The sequence below is a fragment of the Lynx canadensis genome, chromosome C2 (genome assembly GCF_007474595.2).
Source record: "Lynx canadensis isolate LIC74 chromosome C2, mLynCan4.pri.v2, whole genome shotgun sequence".
NCBI classification, from domain to species: Eukaryota; Metazoa; Chordata; class Mammalia; order Carnivora; family Felidae; genus Lynx; species Lynx canadensis.
Genome location: NC_044311.2, coordinates 156,188,375 through 156,204,701, shown reverse-complemented (window position 1 = coordinate 156,204,701; position 16,327 = coordinate 156,188,375). Strand labels below are relative to the sequence as shown.

The window sequence follows — 16,327 nt, the reverse complement described above, 5'->3', positions numbered from 1 at the left end:
ATACATTTTAGCAGTTTTCTGCAAAAACTACAATAGAGCAACCCTTTATGGTGTACTCTTAGAGCTGACTCCCGAGCGTTCCCGGACAGATGGACTAATCCTGGAGCTATTTGTAGGCATTTACTCACGTTTATTTACCTTGTAGTTTGCTCTGTAGTTATTGGTAAGTCAGTGAAGTACAGGCTCGGCGTTTGCTCTCACGATACCGGACACGTGGTCTGGGACTTTATTTACCAGTAAATTTGCTGTGTTTCGTTGGGTGCCGTTGCCCATCGAGGTGTGTTTTCAGTGGTACCTTAGCGATGTCCTGTTGTCCATTGCTTGTACCAAAGCACCTGAAACTTCAGGTCTTCAAACAAGGACAGTCGCTTCTCTTGCTTCGGGCTTGGAGGGTGAGGTGCCCCTCTGCGCTGTGCGGGGCCTCAGCTGAGGCGGCTCCGCTTGCTTCCGGAGGCTGGGACAGCTGGGGGCTCACCCGGTGTCTTTCTCTTTCTCTCTGCAGGTGGTCCCAGGGCTTCCCTGTGTGCTCTCTGGTCTCTGCATCCCATCTTGGGCAGACTTTTCCGGACTCTGAAGTAACAGTGATTTTGATGCTTTTTTTTTTTTTTTATCTTTCTGTTGCAGATGTTGCTGCCATAGCATGTGGTCGAGAATTCTTGGTTAATTCAAGTCGGGTGCTGTTGGACACCTTTCTGCAGCTTCTGGGAGACTTGAAGCCAGGACAGTGCACGAAACTCAAAGTGTATGGTGGATGATATTAAAAAGCTCATGTTTATTTACCTATTAGTTAGAATTTGCTGATGGGGCTTCTTTTTCAAGTAAACACAGTTACTTTGGCAATAATTCTAAAAAAATAGAAGAAACATGTTGCCCGGAGAATTAAAGGATGCACTCTTTGTTCAGTACTATTTTAGAAAAATAATAAACAAAAAGAGTGTTCTCGTTCTCACCTTAGAGCAATCGGTGAGTCCCAAATGCTATCATGTGACACTTTAAGGTCATCTTAATTACCTCAAAGTGAACTTAAATAGGAGATTGTTACAGCAGTGTCCTACCTCCAGGTGCCAAAATCTGCCTTTGTTTTCTACTGGGTAACAAACTTCGTGGCTCAAACAGCACCTGCTTCACAGTCCTGCGGGTCAGGAGTCCGAGAGAGCTCACCTGGGCTCTCTGAGCGGGGCCTCACGTGGCCAAAGCCGAGGTGTTGTCCAGGCCGGGCTCTTTTCCAGAGGCTCCAGAGGGCCCACCTGGGGCACATTCAGGATGCTGGCGAATCCAGCTCCCTGCACTTATAGGACTCAGGTCCTCGTTTCCTCGCTGACTGGCCCGTGGGGCTGTCTCAGCTTCCTGGGCTGATGGAGTTTCTGATCCTGTGAGGCACCCGTCTTCAAGGTCCAGTGGCTCACTGAGTCCTTAACCTGGAAGCTCTCAGACTTCCTCTTCCGCTGCCAGCCAGAGAAAATGCTGTACGTGGATGGGCTCGGGGGTGTAGCTTAGGCATAACTGGGTAAACTCCCTTTTGATAAGCCAGAGGCACCCAATTGGTAACCTCAGGTAGGTGTGCCGAGACTCTCCGCCGTGTAACTGAACGTGACCGGGGTGTTATGTGTTCAGCCTGGGGGTCAGGGCAGGAGGTCTTGGGCCACTTTAGGATTCTGCCTCCTACACTGTTCATTCTGAGCGGTGGCTTTTCCTCCTTGGAACATTTCGTTGTCTCTGTCATCTTGGCGTGGTTTCTCTTGGTTATCTTTTCCCATGTGAGTTGGGATTTTTCCTATTTTTTTGTGTGCTGAGTAATTTTGGGTTGTACTGTGGATATTTGAATATTATATTTTGAGACCCTTGGTCTTTTTTAAACTGTGGAAAATGTTGATGTTTTTGTTTGAGCAGACAGCGTGGTTGGGTCCAAGTGACAGGTTCTCACCTGCCTCCTCTGTATTGTGTTTTCAGCGTCCTTTGCAGTTTCAGAAAGCCTTCACAGGACCGCTGGGTCTGCCCCTCCCGTGTACCACCCGCGTCAGCCTAAAACCCTGGTGATCGCTGGCAATTTAGTTCTCAGGCTGGGGTATGCTCTTTCTGATTAGATTCACACATGCCTAGCTTGGCGTGAGGCTGGGGTTTACGAACCACCTTGCGGGGTCACTCGCCTGAGCTTTTGAACTCTCCACGGTGTGCTTGGTACTTGTTAGTTACCCAGGGCTCCCCTTCCAGCCCTTCGCCTGGAGTGCCGGCGTTCCGCGTGCCCTGCTGCGTCCTGTGCTTCTGCAGCTGTGCCCGGCAGCAGGGGTTCAGAGGGTCACAGTTCCTTCCGGCGGTGAGGAAGATTTCCTGCCCACACAGTGGGAGTTATTTGGGGCTGCCGGCAGAGCCCCTTCCTACTGCTCGAGCCCGACAAGAGGTCTTCCGGTGCGCGTTCTTATGCGAGTCACTGCCACTCCTGGGCTTGGGGGCTGAGTGGTGAACTCGCTGCGTGTTTGGTGGTTCTTCTCACTCTGGACTTGTGCCCGTTCTGTCTGCTGCTGTTTCCTTTTCAGGGGCTTCACATCGCTGCTCCGTGTATTCTGTTCAGAATTCATAGCTGCGTTCAGTGGAACCAAGAGGGTGGGGCATGTTCACCCCCATCTTATCTGGAACCAGATTCTTGAGTCTGCTCCAGTATTTTATACTAACAAATACATGTCCGCGAGTGATACGTATAATACAACATAACATATAACTTGTATAGTTTTGTGTATATTTTTGCGAGTTGTCTGTGCCCGTAGTTAATTCCTTTGAAATATCTTGCACCCAAAAGATGTAACATTTGGATTATCTTATCCCAGATTGATGGACATTAGGTTATTTTCAGGTTTTACTCTGCAAATGTAATAGTGTAGTGAACACCTTTGGCAAATATCTCCTTGCTAACCTGTGTGAGGCTTTCTTTCTCTAGGAGTTTTCCCAAAAATGCAATGTTTGAGAAGTAAGACGTGCACACTTTCAGTTTGATAAGACGCTGCCAGATGGGTCACCAAAGTACACACTTCCACCCACAGGGCATCAGAGTTCTGTGTCCCCCACACCTTCCTCAGCACTTCACTGTTTATTATTCTCTAATAAAGGGTATTTGTATTATCTACATCCGTCTGCCTGTCTTTAGGTGTATATTACTGGTAAGGTTGAAACTCTTTTCACTTTTTTCATGGCATTGTTTTTCCTGTGAATTCCCTGTTCATGTCTCTTGCCTGTTTTCTGTTGGGTTGTATTTTTCATAATGACTTGCTGTTTTTTTTGTGTTCTGGATACTACACCGTTGTCTCTCGTGCCTCTGTGGTCCGTACAAGGTCAGTGTTTGGGGGCCAGTTAGCCCCCTCCTGCACTTCCGAGGCAAGGCTTTGTACAGGGTCTGTGTGTCTTCTAGTCTCTCTGGTTCCAGTACGTGAAGCTCTGGGCCTTTGCATGTTAGGCAGCCCCTGTCCTGCCCTGGGAGATGGGCAGACTTGCATTCAGAGACGTTTGCTTGCTTGCTTGGCAGTTTTCCACCTGACAGGGAGCAAAGCCTGGAGCAAAAGTGGATAGACTGTTTGCCTCAGACCTGCTTGGGATCTCAGCCTGCACCAGCCTCTTGTGGGTCTCCTCACGTTATCATTTTTGGCTGCCTTCTGATTTGCGTGCCATTTGTTCATGCTTTTCTTCACTGCTAACTCGTGACCGTGAGTCCTCTGGAACCAGGACCTTTTTTGTACTGTAAGTAAACTTTTCTTTTTGGCCTCTCCTTGTCTTGACTGTAACTTGCGTCTATCCTGGAAAGTTTGCTTTCCTTTCTGCTTCTGTGGCTAAAGGCTACTCATTTTCAGCAGCTTGGGTGCCTTAGACCCAGAGAAGGGGATTTTTTTTTTAAAAGACTTAAATCTTTTAGAGCAGTTTTAGTTTCACAGCAAAATTTACTGGCAAATACAGAGATTTTCCATATACTGTGTCCCAACACATACGTAGCCTTTTCCACTATCAGTGTCATTCACGAGAATGGTTTTTTTTTTTTTTTTTTTTCCAGCAGTGAACCTGCATTGACACAACATAGTCACCCAAAGACCATAATTTACCTAAGTTTACTCTTAGTGTCGCACATTCCGTGGATTGGGGCTAATGTATTATGGCCTATGTTCATTAACAGTACACAGAGTATTTTCACTGCCCTGGAAATCTTCTGTGTTCTACCTGTTCATTTCTTTCCTGCCCCAGCCCCTGGCAGTTCTTGATCTATGTATTGTCTCCGTGGTTTTGCCTTTTCCACCGCGTCATACGGTTGAAAGCCTTCTCAGACTGGCTTCTTTTACTTAGTAATAACCTTTTAAGGTTCTTTCATATCTTTTCATGGCTTTGAGTTTTTTGGGAGTTCTTTGTATATTTTGGATAATATTCTTCTGTCAGCTGTGTCATTTGCAAGTATTTTCTCTCAGTCTGTGGCTTGTCTTCTTAATCTCTTGACGTGGTCTTTCACAGAGCAGAAGCTCTTAATTTTCATGCAGCCTAGCTCATCAAGTATTTGTTTTACTGGACCTCTGGTGTTGTGTCTACATAAGGCATCACCATGTATGGGTCATAGGTGTTCTCCTGTGTTACACCCTAGGAGCCGTATAGTATTTTATTTTACAGTTAGGCCTGTGAGTCACTTTGAGGTAATTTTTGTGAAGGGTGTAATGTCCATGTCTAGATTTATTTTTTTGCGTGTGGATGTCCACTTGTCCTAGTACCACTTGTCGAAGAGACTGTCTTTGCTCCGTTGTATTGCCTTTGCTCCTTTGTTGAAGATCAGTTAACTCTGTTTGTGTGGATCTACTACTGAGCTCTTTATGCTGTTCCATTGATCTGTTTGTCTGTTCTTTTTCCAGTATCACATCATCTTGATCACTGTAGCCTTGTAGTGAGTCCTGAAGTCAGGTGATGTTAGTCCTACAACCTTGTTGTTATTCAATATTATGTAGGCTATTCTGGGTCTCTTGCCACTCTATATAAACTTAGAGTCAGTTTAGTGATACCCACAAAACAACCTGCTGGAATTTTGATTGGGATTGCGGTGAATCTAAAGATCAGGTTGGGAAGAACTGACATCTTCACATTGAATCTTCCTATCCATGAACATGGAATATCTCTGTCTATATGTCTTTCTTCCTTCCTTCTTCTCCTTCTCTTTCTTTCCTTTCTTTGCTCCATTTATTTAGTTCTTTGATTTAATTCATCAGAGTTTTATCGTTTTCTACATATATATCTTGTACATATCTTGTTAGATGTATGCCTGAGTATTTAATTTGTAGGGGGTGCTAAATGTGAATGATATTGCATTTTTTATTTCAAATTCTACTTGTACATTGTTAGTATATAGGAAAGCAGTTGACTTTTGTATGTCAACCTGGTATCCAAAACCTTGCTGTAATCTTATTAGTTCTGGGAGGCTTTTTTGGTTGATTCCTTCAGATTTTCTATATAAGATGATTATGTTACCTGTGAACAAAGACAGTTTTATTTCTTTTTTCCCAATCTGTATATCTTTTACTATATTTTCTTAATTTCCTGCATTAATAAGGACTTGCAGCATGATGTTGAAAAAGAGTGGTGAGAGGGGACATCCTGACCTTGTACCTGATCTTAGTGGAAAACATTTGAGTTTCTTACCATTAAGTATGTTAGCTATAGGTTTTTTGTAAATACTGTTTATCAAGTTTGTCAAATAAACTATTCCTAGTTTACCGAGAGACTTTTTCATGGATGGATGTTGGATTTTGTCAAATGCTTGTTCTGCATCTATTGGTATGACTTTATGATTTTTTTTTTTAGTCTGTTGATATGATGGATTATAGTAATTGATTTTTTTTTTAAACGTTTATTTATTTTTGAGACAGAGAGAGACAGAGCATGAACGGGGGAGGGTCAGAGAGAGAGAGGGAGACGCAGAATCGGAAACAGGCTCCAGGCTCTGAGCTGTCAGCACAGAGCCCTACGTGGGGCTTGAACTCACGAACCGCGAAATCATGACCTGAGCTGAAGTCGGACGCTCAACCGACTGAGCCACCCAGGCGCCCCATATAGTAATTGATTTTTGAATATTGAACCAGCCTTGGATACCTAGGTTAAATCTCACTTGGTCATGGTGTAAATTCTATTTATACTTTTTTTAATTTCAGTTTGCTAATATTTTGTTGAGGGTTTTTCCATCTATGTTCATGAGAGGTATTGGTCTGTAGTTTTCTTACAATGTCTTTGTCTGGTTTTGGTGTTTGGGTAATGCTGTTCTCAAAGAATGAGTTAGGAAATATTCTCTCTGTTTCTCTCCTCTGAAAGAGATTGTAGAGAATTGGTATAATTTCTTCCTTAAACATTTGGTAGAATTGACCAGTGAACCCATCTGGGCCTGGTGCTTTCTGTTTTGGAAAGTTATTAATTATTTTCTCAATTTCTTAATAGATGAGGGCCTATACAGATCATCTGTTTCTTGTTGTATAAGTTTTGGCAGATTGTGTCTTGTAAGGAATTGATTCATATCATCTAGGTTATCAAATTTGTGGGCATACAGTTGTTCATAGTATTAGATTATTATCCTTTCAGTTTCCATGGGATCTGTAGTAATGTCTCTCTTTATTTCTGATATTAGTAATATGTATTCTCTGTCAATTTTATTGTTCTTTTCAAAGAAACCGCTTTTGGTTTTATTGATTTTTCTCTGCTGGTTTCCTATATTAAGTTTCATTGATAATCTTTTTCTTTTTTAATCTTTATTTTTTTTTTGAAAGAGAGAGAGAGCGAGAGCATGGGGGAGAGGGGCAGAGAGAGAGGGAGACACAGAATCGGAAGCAGGCTCCAGGCTCTGAGCTGTCAGCACAGAGCCCGACGCGGGGCCCAAACACACAAACTGTGAGATCATGACCTGAGCCGAAGTCGGACGCTTAACTGACTGAGCCACCCAGATGCCCCTTTAATGTTTATTTTTGAGAGAGACAGACAGAGAGAGAGCATGAGCAGGGGACGGGCAGAGAGATAGAGACACACAGAACCTGAAGCAGGCTCCACGCTCTGAGCAGTCAGCACTGAGCCCGAGGCAGGGCTCAAACCCACAGAGCATGAAATCATGAAGTCTCGCTGAAGTCAGATGCTTAGCTGACTGAGCCACCCAGGTGCCCCAAAATATTTTTAAATTTTTCTTGAGACTTCTTTAATTCGTGTTATTTAGAAGTGTGTTCTTTAATCTCCAAGTATTTAGGGATTTTCCAGTTATTTTTCTGTTACTAATTTCTAGTTGCATTCCATTGTGGTTACACTGATGTCAAAGTCTCCAGCTGTAAGGTGGATTCATCTATTTCTCTTTGTAGTTCTATCATCTTTTGCCTCACTTAGTTTGACACTCTGTTGTTAGGTGCATGTATGTTAACAATTGTTATGTCTTTCTGGAGAACTGACCCCTTTATTATTATGTAATACCCTTCTTTTTTTTTTAAGTTTATTTATTTAGTTTTGAGAGACAGGGCATAAGCAAGGGAGGGGCAGAGAGAGAGAGGGAGAGCGAGAATCTCAAACAGGCTCCACACTGTCAGTGCAGAACCTGATGTGGGGCTCAATCTTATGAACTTTGAGATCATGGCTTGAGCTAGAATCCAGAGTTGGACGCTCAATTGACTGAGCCACCCAGGTGCCCCTGTGCAATACCCTTTTTTATCACTGATAATTTTCCTTGCTTTGAAGTCTGCTTTTTCTGAAATTAATTGAGCTGCTCCTGCTTTCTTTTGATTAGTGTTAACATGGTATATTTTCCTCCATCCATTTATTTTTAATCTATATTTATTTTTATACTTAAAGTAGATTTCTTGTAGACTACCGATGGTTGGGCTGTGTCTTTTGATCCACTCTGACAACCTCTGTCTTTCTGTTGGTGCACTTGGACCCTGGACATTCAAAGAGATAACTGGCGTAGTTGGGCTACTGTCTACCATCGTTGTTACTCTGTTGCCCTTGGTCTGTGTCTTGTTTTTGTCTTCCACTCCTTTTCTGCCTTTCCTGGTTGTAACTGAGCATTTGACATGGTTCCATTTTCTCTCCTTTCTTAGCATCTCAGGTTATTTCTCTTTTACCTTTTTCGGTGGTCGCCCTGCAGCTTGCGATACACTTACAGCTAATCCTGATCCCCTTTCGGATAACGCTGCCGGCTCCCAGGTACGGGGGCCCCTTATGGTAACACGACCGTCCTGCTCCTCCCTCCCGAGCCTCGCACGGTGCCGTCGTTCATTTCACATACTCCTCAGTCACGATCACGACTACCCTCCTTGCTGTTACTTTGAACGAACTGCTGTTGGATCAAGTAAGGAAAAGAGAAATACAACTTGTAACTTTTCCTTCAGTGACTTATGTTCCCTTAAGGAGATTTTAACGTTTCTTGCGAGGCAGGTCTACTGGCAACAAATTACAATTTTTGTTTGTCTAAGAAAGTCTTTGTTTCTGTTTCATTTTCTAAGGATACTTTCACTGGATGCAGAATTCTGGGTTTTTTTGTTTTGTTTTGTTTTTTCCCTTCTCAACCCTTTAAAAATTTCACTGTCCTCTCTCTGTGCTTGTGTGGCTTCTGTAGAGAAGCTGATGGAATCTCGTCTCTGGTCCTGTAGGTGAGGTGTTCTTTTCTCTGGCTTCTTTCAGGACTTTTTCTTCCTCTTTGATTCTCTGCAGTTTGGCAGTGCTGTGCCCAGGGGCACATGATTTTTGCACTTACCCTGGTTGGTGTCCTCGGAGCCTCCCAGATCTGGGGTCTGGTGTCTGATGTCAGGGTAGAGAATTCTCAGCCATCGTTGTTTCAAGCATGTTTCTGCAGCTTTCTCTCTCTCTTCTCCTCCCGTATTCCCGCCGCCCGGAGGTTACGCCTCCCTTATTGTCCCACAGTCCTTGGGTGTTCTGTTTGGGTTTTGTCTTTGTTCCCTTTGCTTTTCAGTTCTGCAGGTTTCTGTGGCTACGTCGTCCAGCTCAGAGATGCTTTTGCCAGCCATGTCTAGCCCACTAGGAAGCTCATGAAAGGCATCCTCTATTTCTGCCACAGTGGTTTTGTGTCTAGAATTTCTTTCTGGTTCTTCCTCACGATTTCCATCTCTCTGCTTACGTTTGCCCGTCTGCTCTTGTGTGCGGTCTGCTTTATCCATCAGAGCCCTTAGCGTATTCGTCATGGTTGTTCTGAATTCCTGGTCTGACAACTCAGGCATCTCGGCCGTGTCTGGCTGTGTTGTTGCTTGCTTTGTCTGCGAATGGGTTTTTTTTTTTTGCCTGTTGCCTTATGATTTTTTTTCTCGATAACCAGGCAGGTGACCTGGGTAGAAGGAAGTGCTGTAAACAGCCTTTTAGTAGCATGGTGGTGAGATGTCACGGGGAGGACACATTCTGTAGTCCTGTGACCTGGGCTCAGCCTTCCAGTGAGCCTGGGCCTCTGGACTGTGAACTTCATGAGTGTGTCTCAGCTTTTTTCTCCCCTGCCCTCCCCCCACCCCCCCAGTGGAAGAGGATGGCTGGAGTGGGCTGCTCTTGGGTATCTCCCTTTCCTAGGTCAGTTAGGGTCCAGTTAACTAGTTTCCCCTGAGGGCAGGCCTTGCTGGGAAGAACAGAGTGCCCTGGTGTGTTTCAGAACGGGTCCTTTTCCCTCACCCAGCCCTGGACACCCAGTCGAGCCCCTGCAGCTGCACGCCACAGGCCACCCTGTGCGGGCCACCCTGGCTGGGAGCCCCGCACTTTCTAACGCTCAGGCTTGTCTACACCGAGCTTCTGGTGGTTCACCAGTTGCCATTCAGGATTTCCTGCCCCAGCACTTGCTCCTGCACTGGTTTCTGCTCATGACTCTGCTCTGGTGAGCTGTGGCCCCGTATCCACCTGTCTCTCCAGTCTTGGGGACAGCAGTTTGCCCTGTGTCCTCCCCTCTCCTTGGGATCCAAGAGGAGCAGTTGTTGACTTTTCAGTCTGTTGAGCTTTTTACCTATCATTAGGATGGCGTGATGGCCCCCAGCTCCTGACATGCAGAACTGGAAACTGCAAGTCCCAGCTTTCATTTTTTTTAATTTAAAAAATTTTTTTAATGTTTATTTATTTTTGATAGAGAGACAGAGCATGAGTGGGGGAGGGGCAGAGAGAGAGGGAGACACAGAATCGGAAACAGGCTCCAGGCTCTGAGCTGTCAGCACAGAGCCTGACTCGGGGCTCGAACTCACAGACCTCGAGATCATGACCTGAGCTGAAGTCGGACGCTCAACCGACTGAGCCACCCAGGCGCCCCATCGTTTTTAAAGTCCATTTAAAAAAATCCATTTCTCTTCCGCTTCATAAAAAACCTTTTCCTTCTTCGGAATTCAAGCAGCCACTTACCTCCCCGTCCACCCTTGCCTCCCCTTGTCCACTCGGCAAGCACGGGGGTCGTGGCTTCCCCTGCCTGCCGTTCCCTTCGGTCTTGAATGTCTTGATCGTGTTTGTGGTGGTGCTTTCAATGCTCTGATGTCAAGGCTGCTTGCCTTTCTCAGTTCCAGAGATGCTGCTGCTCGACACCGTGAATAACCCAGTCTTGCCGCCACGCATTTCAGCCTCTGACATGGCAGAGCCCACTGCGGTGCTCAGGTACATATCCTCTCTGTTCCTGCTCCCTCCTCGTTGCCCCTTAAGCTCCTGCTCCTTCTGACTGTCACCCTCCCTGGCCAGCTTGCCTTCTGTCGCCCTCGCCGGGATCCCGTGTGGAACACACCAGGTTTCTACTTGCCTGTTGGCAGTCACAGCACCCCCCCACCCCCCCTTTTCCTGATGCTCCAGCCTTGGACCGGCCATGGGCCTTCTCCTTTCCTACGCCAGGGCTGCTCAGTGATGCTTGACCAGAAGGTTCCCAGTGCAGCCGTGCCATCTCACCCTTTCCTGGTCTGAAGCCCTGCCGGGCCCCTGTCTGTGTCCTCCCCAGTCTCCGCTTTGGTCTTCAGAGTGGCCAGGTCAGACTTCAGACTCTTTGTGACCTTGACCACTTCACCGTTCCTCGGTCCCTTGCAGATGTGTTCCCAGCAAGTGGCTTTCCTTCCTGCTACCCAGGGAGGATTGGGGGTGAGCGTGACCTTACTTATGGTGGCTGCCTCATTTATGCCCACCCACTCTCTTTCTTCTCTGTGTGTCAGAGGAACCTGTGGCCTTCTGGGATTTTGGGTGACTGGTCCTTCTGCCTCTGGTTTTGATTAGCTGCCCTCTGCGATTTTGCTCAGTTGGTCGTCATCTCTTGCTTCGGCATTTTCAAATCCTCCCTCTCTACTGGCCCTTATCAGCCTTTTTGCTTCCATTTGTGCTGTGACAACCTTCATCCGGCCCATTTGTCAGCTCTGCTGGAGTTTGGGTGGCCTTGGGTTTACCTGACATAACATGAAGGGTGGTGTCTCATGGTGCCTCGTTCCTTTTGCTTCCTCTTGAAGTCCCTGTGGGCCCCGTGGGCCACTGGCCTTGTAATAGACTTGATCCTACTGTGGGACCCAGTAGGTCTCTTTGGTGGCACACACCCACAGGGTGACAAGTGAGACATTCTTGTGACTCGGCCTCGGTGAGTTCTTTCAGCGTCCTGTCCTCTCAGCTTGTGTAATTTCTCACTTGTCCTGGCTTATCTGCCTGTTTTGGGGGAAGACCCTTTTTAACTCCAAATCTAGAAACTTCCTATATCTGGTAGCCAGACGCACCGGCGGCTGCTGGGCCTCTCGAGGTGCTTTGTTCTGTTCCAGCAGGATGGCCGGACTGCCGTTTGCTGTAGTGGTATGTCTCGTGAGCCTTGGCATCTGAGCCTCCGAGGGGATCGCCTTCCTGCTGCACCAGCCAGGACCGCCTTCCCTGTGGGTGTTTCTCACGTCCTCACACAGCAGCCTCTCAGCCTCTCAGCCCAGGCCGGCCCTCCACCAGGCTCCGTCAGCCAAGGCGGGGGAGGTCAGCGCTCCCAGCTGCCGGCAAGCCGCAGGGGCTCCCGTCCACCTCTTCTCCAGCACTTCCATTATCACCTGGCAGTCCGTGCGGGCCGGGTCAGCAGCCCCCGTCGCCACCGGCGCCAGCTCTCGTCCTCCGCCTCCAGCCTCAGGTCACGCAGGCGTGCGCGGCACCTGGCGCACTCTGCCGTGTCCGGCTTGTACCCGGACCTTGGGGCCGCACAGGCCAACGTGCACGGCGCTGGCACTCAGCCTGCTGTGGTGGACGCTGAGCCTCTCCTGGTTGGGTCTTGTCCCTCCCCACTGCTGTGGCGTGACACGGGTGTTGTCGTTGTTCTTGACACTCGAGAGCTGGACCAGCAAAATTTTTGCTTCACGTGGGGGATCTGGATTTCAGGAATCAGAGTCACTTGGGCCTTTCTAAGTACCTTCTATTTCATTTGTACTTAATTTTCTCAGTAACTGATTGTCATTGCCTTTCATTGTGGTTTTACCAATCCTATCAAATAGACCATGCGAGGCCTTTTAGCATCTTGTCGTACCTGCTACTTAGGGCCACTGAACGGGTTTGCTGGAGGCCCCGGGTTCAAGGTGGCTCCCCAGCTGGCGAAAGGGGACCTCAGGCAGGGCAAGCTATTGGAGGTTGCAGGGGTTGGGGGACTTCTCCACATTCCTGAACAAAGACCACTGGTTCTCAGCGGAACACCATCCCCAGGTTTGGGGTTCATCTGCATGCTCCAGGAAGGGGGCGTGGTTACTCGGTACCAGCCATAGGTCGTCGACACAGCATGTTCCACAGTTCAGGGCCCGGGGAACATACGGTGTTTACGGTCAGGGAAGGCTGGAGAGGACAGAAGCTCCGCAAAGGTGTTTTTCGCCCAGGCACATGGAGGCACGATTACAGAAGCACCTTTGCAGTAGGGGATGTACTTGGCCCTGCTACTTGAAGTTGTTTGTTGGTCCACTTGACGGCTTCCCAGATGTCATCAGCAGGGTTTAGTCAGTGAGAAGTCTTGTACCTGCAGTCTCCCAGGTGCAGAGATTTCCTCTGGTGCAGAACCAGCTTGTGAGTTCTGCAGAAAACCAGTTCATAGTTTATGGCCAAACTAGCATTATTATGTTTTGGAACGGATGCAGTCTTGTGTGGTCATAGCTACATTTGCAGAGCTGAGCCTCCTTGAGTGATGATTCCCCATCCTAAGGACCATTGGGCTGATTTTTCCCGTGGAATCCCAGTTTCCAAAGAGGAGAGAACTTGGAAGGTGAGAACCCAGACTGTACTTTATAAAGATGATTCTAGAAGCATTTCCCCCAAATGTCATAGTGGCCGTGTTTTAGGACTACACTTAGGACTCTAAGCTTGGAGAGGGAACTCTGCAGGCACCACAGTGCACTCAGTGGATGCATTGCTCATCTCTCCTCCCTTTGCTGGAAACTTCTGGGCGCCACAGACCGTGCTTCAGCTCTGTATTCCCAAGGCCTGATACACAGAAGATACTCAGTAAATGATGCTAAATGAGCAAAGGAGGCAGACATTCACTTTCTAGGGTCTGGTTATACCTGTTTGTTGTTAAAGTCGTACAGAGTGTAACCATGCATTTGGGTGAGCTGAAACCTTCACATAAGGAATAGCTTAATTCCAGTTGAAAAGAAATCCTCAAACATGATTGCGTCTTCTTAATTGTTACCAAACTTTATTAATCCTAAGTAGTAGGAAAGCTATTGTTATTATTTTGTTTAGTGTTTATTTTTATTTTTGAGACAGAGACAGAACATGAGCAGGGGAGGGACAGAGAGGGAGACACAGAATCCGATGCAGTGTCCAGGCTCTGAGCCGTCGGCACAGAGCCCGACGTGGGGCTTGAACCCACAAATCCAGAGATCATGACCTGAGCCGAAGTCGAGACGCTCAACCGACTGAGTCACCCAGGTGCCCTGGGAAGTTATTATTAAGGACATTACAGCGTATTTCTAGGATGTTGGTTAATGGTTAAATATTTTGAAGAGGGACATACGTTTGAGGACAAAATCTTAGGTTATGTTCAAATTCCTTAGAGTTGGCAGCATTTCCAGATACTAACAAAGGTCAGCAAAGCTTCTAAAATGTTTCTAACATTTGGGACCTGGGAGCTACTATATTTTATTTTTCAGGCGGTAGAGCTTGCAGCCACAAAATGTTTAACACTCAGTGGATTAGTCAAATACTAAGTTTTCAATTGGTAGGTGGTAGTTTGAATATAACCTTGATTTTTATTAAAGGCATTTTAAGGGTTTCAGCCTACCCAGTTTGATCATTCTATGTACACTTTTTAAAAAAACAAAAAATCTATATTTGGCATTTTCATTAAGAAAAAAGCGAATAATGTAATACACATATGGGCAAAAGAGATCATCAGGCAGTTCACAAAAGAAACACTGGCAAGCTTCATAAATATGGAAAAAGATTCTTGGCTTCAATCATAATGCAAATTATTACCATTATGAGATAACTTCATTCTATCTCATTGAAAAAAATCAGTGTCTGACAGTTAAGAGCTGTGGAGAGATGTGAGGCCTGAGAATGCTTACACCTGTCTGCTGCTGGTGGGAGGGAGACGAAGGCAGGTGGGCAGCATCTGTTGAGGTTAATATGCTTATGCCTGGAACAGGTAATCCCCTTTTGCGCACATACTTCAGAAAAAGTTTTAGCTGTAAACACTAGGACACTAGTGCAGAAATGTCATGGCATCTGCATTTGTAATAGCACGTACTAGGAATTATCTAAACCTTTGTCAGCCACAGAATAGATAGAGTGTGATTGATTCACGTGAAAATACTATTCAAGTCAATGTGGACAAACATCTCACTGTGGTGTGGAATATTACGGTACGGTATGCTGCCACCGATACAGACACGGAAGATGGGATTGTCGGGCTCTGCACGTGTGCTGTGAAAATGTCTAAAAGTGCGTGGCTGTGTCATGGGACAAATGGAGGTAAGGTATGCATTTAGACAGAGTTCACAAAGGGGATTTGACTATGGTGATAAGATTTTTTTTTCTTAAACAGGGAGGTGGGTATTGTATCGTTCTTTCTATCTTTTCTGGGCCTTTAATGCTACATAGTAGGTAAAAATTAATCTGTAGACATTTGGTTAGGGTTACATACGCTGATTTGTAGGTTCTAACTTGATAAGGGGGCGCAGAATCTAAAACAAGCAGATTATGTATTTAATTACTGTACTTATTGGAAAAAAGGAACAACCAAACACTCCTAAAATGTGTATGGAACCACAAAAGACCCTGACTAGCCACAGTGACCTTGAAGAAGGAAAGCAAAGCTGGAGGCATCGCATTTTCAGATTTCAAGTTATATTACAAAGCTGTAGTTATCAACGCAATATGGTACTGGCACAAACACAGACACGTAGATCAATGGAACAGAAATGAACCCACAACTATATGGTCAATTAATCTTTGACGGAGCAGGAAAGAATATCCAACGGAAAAAAAAGACAGTCTCTTCAGTAAGTGGTGTTGGGAAAACTAGACAGCGACATGCAAAAGAATGAAACTGTACCACTTTCTTACACCAGACACAAAATAAATTAAAAATGGATGAAAGACCTAAATGTGAGACAGGAAACCATCAAAATCCCAGAGGAGAATGCAGTCAGTGAGATCTTTGACATCAGTGGTAGCAACTACTTTCTAGATATCTCACCAGAGGCAAGGGAAACAAAAGCAAAAGTAAACTATTGGGACTTTGTCAAGATGAAAATCTGCACAGCAAAGGAAACCAACAAAACTAAAAGGCAACCTGCTGAATGGGAGAAGATCTTTGCAAATGACATGTCTGATAAAGGGTTAGTATCCAAAATATAAAAAGAACTGATAGAACTTACCACCCAAAAAACAATCCAATTAAAAAATGGGCAGAAGACACGAACAGGTGTTTCTCCAAAGAAGACATCCAGATGGCCAACAGACACATGAATAGATGCTCAGTGTCACTCATCATCAGGGAAATGGAAACCAAAACCGCAGTGAGCTACACCTTACACCTGTCGGAATGGCGAAAATCAACAACACAAGAAACAAGTATTGTCAAGGATGTGGGGAAAAGGGAAGCCTTGTGCACTGTTGGTGGAAATGCAAACTGGTGTAGCCACTCTGGAAAACAGTATGGGGTTCCCTGAAAAAGTTAAAAATAGAACTACCCTATGATCCAGCAATTGTATTACTGGGTATTTACCCAAAGGATACAGAAATACTGATTCAAAGGGGTACATGCATCTCAACGTCTATAGCAGCATTGTTTACAATAGCCAGACTATGAAAGCAGCCCAAACGTCCATTGATGAATAAAAATGTGGTGTGTGTGTGTGTAATGGAATATTATTCAGCCTTAAAAAAGAGTGAA

General features: G+C 45.8%; 1 protein-coding gene across 1 annotated transcript in view; it reads left to right on the top strand.

Moving 5' to 3' along the window:
• The window catches only part of LOC115523110 (heat shock transcription factor 2 binding protein), a 93,484-nt gene that overhangs the window by 30,206 nt on the left and 46,951 nt on the right, over window positions 1–16,327 (top strand). The window contains exon 6 of the mRNA XM_030328806.2: window positions 625–742. Within this exon, the coding sequence (XP_030184666.1) occupies window positions 625–742 (118 nt within the window). The remainder of the gene's footprint in view (window positions 1–624; window positions 743–16,327) is intronic.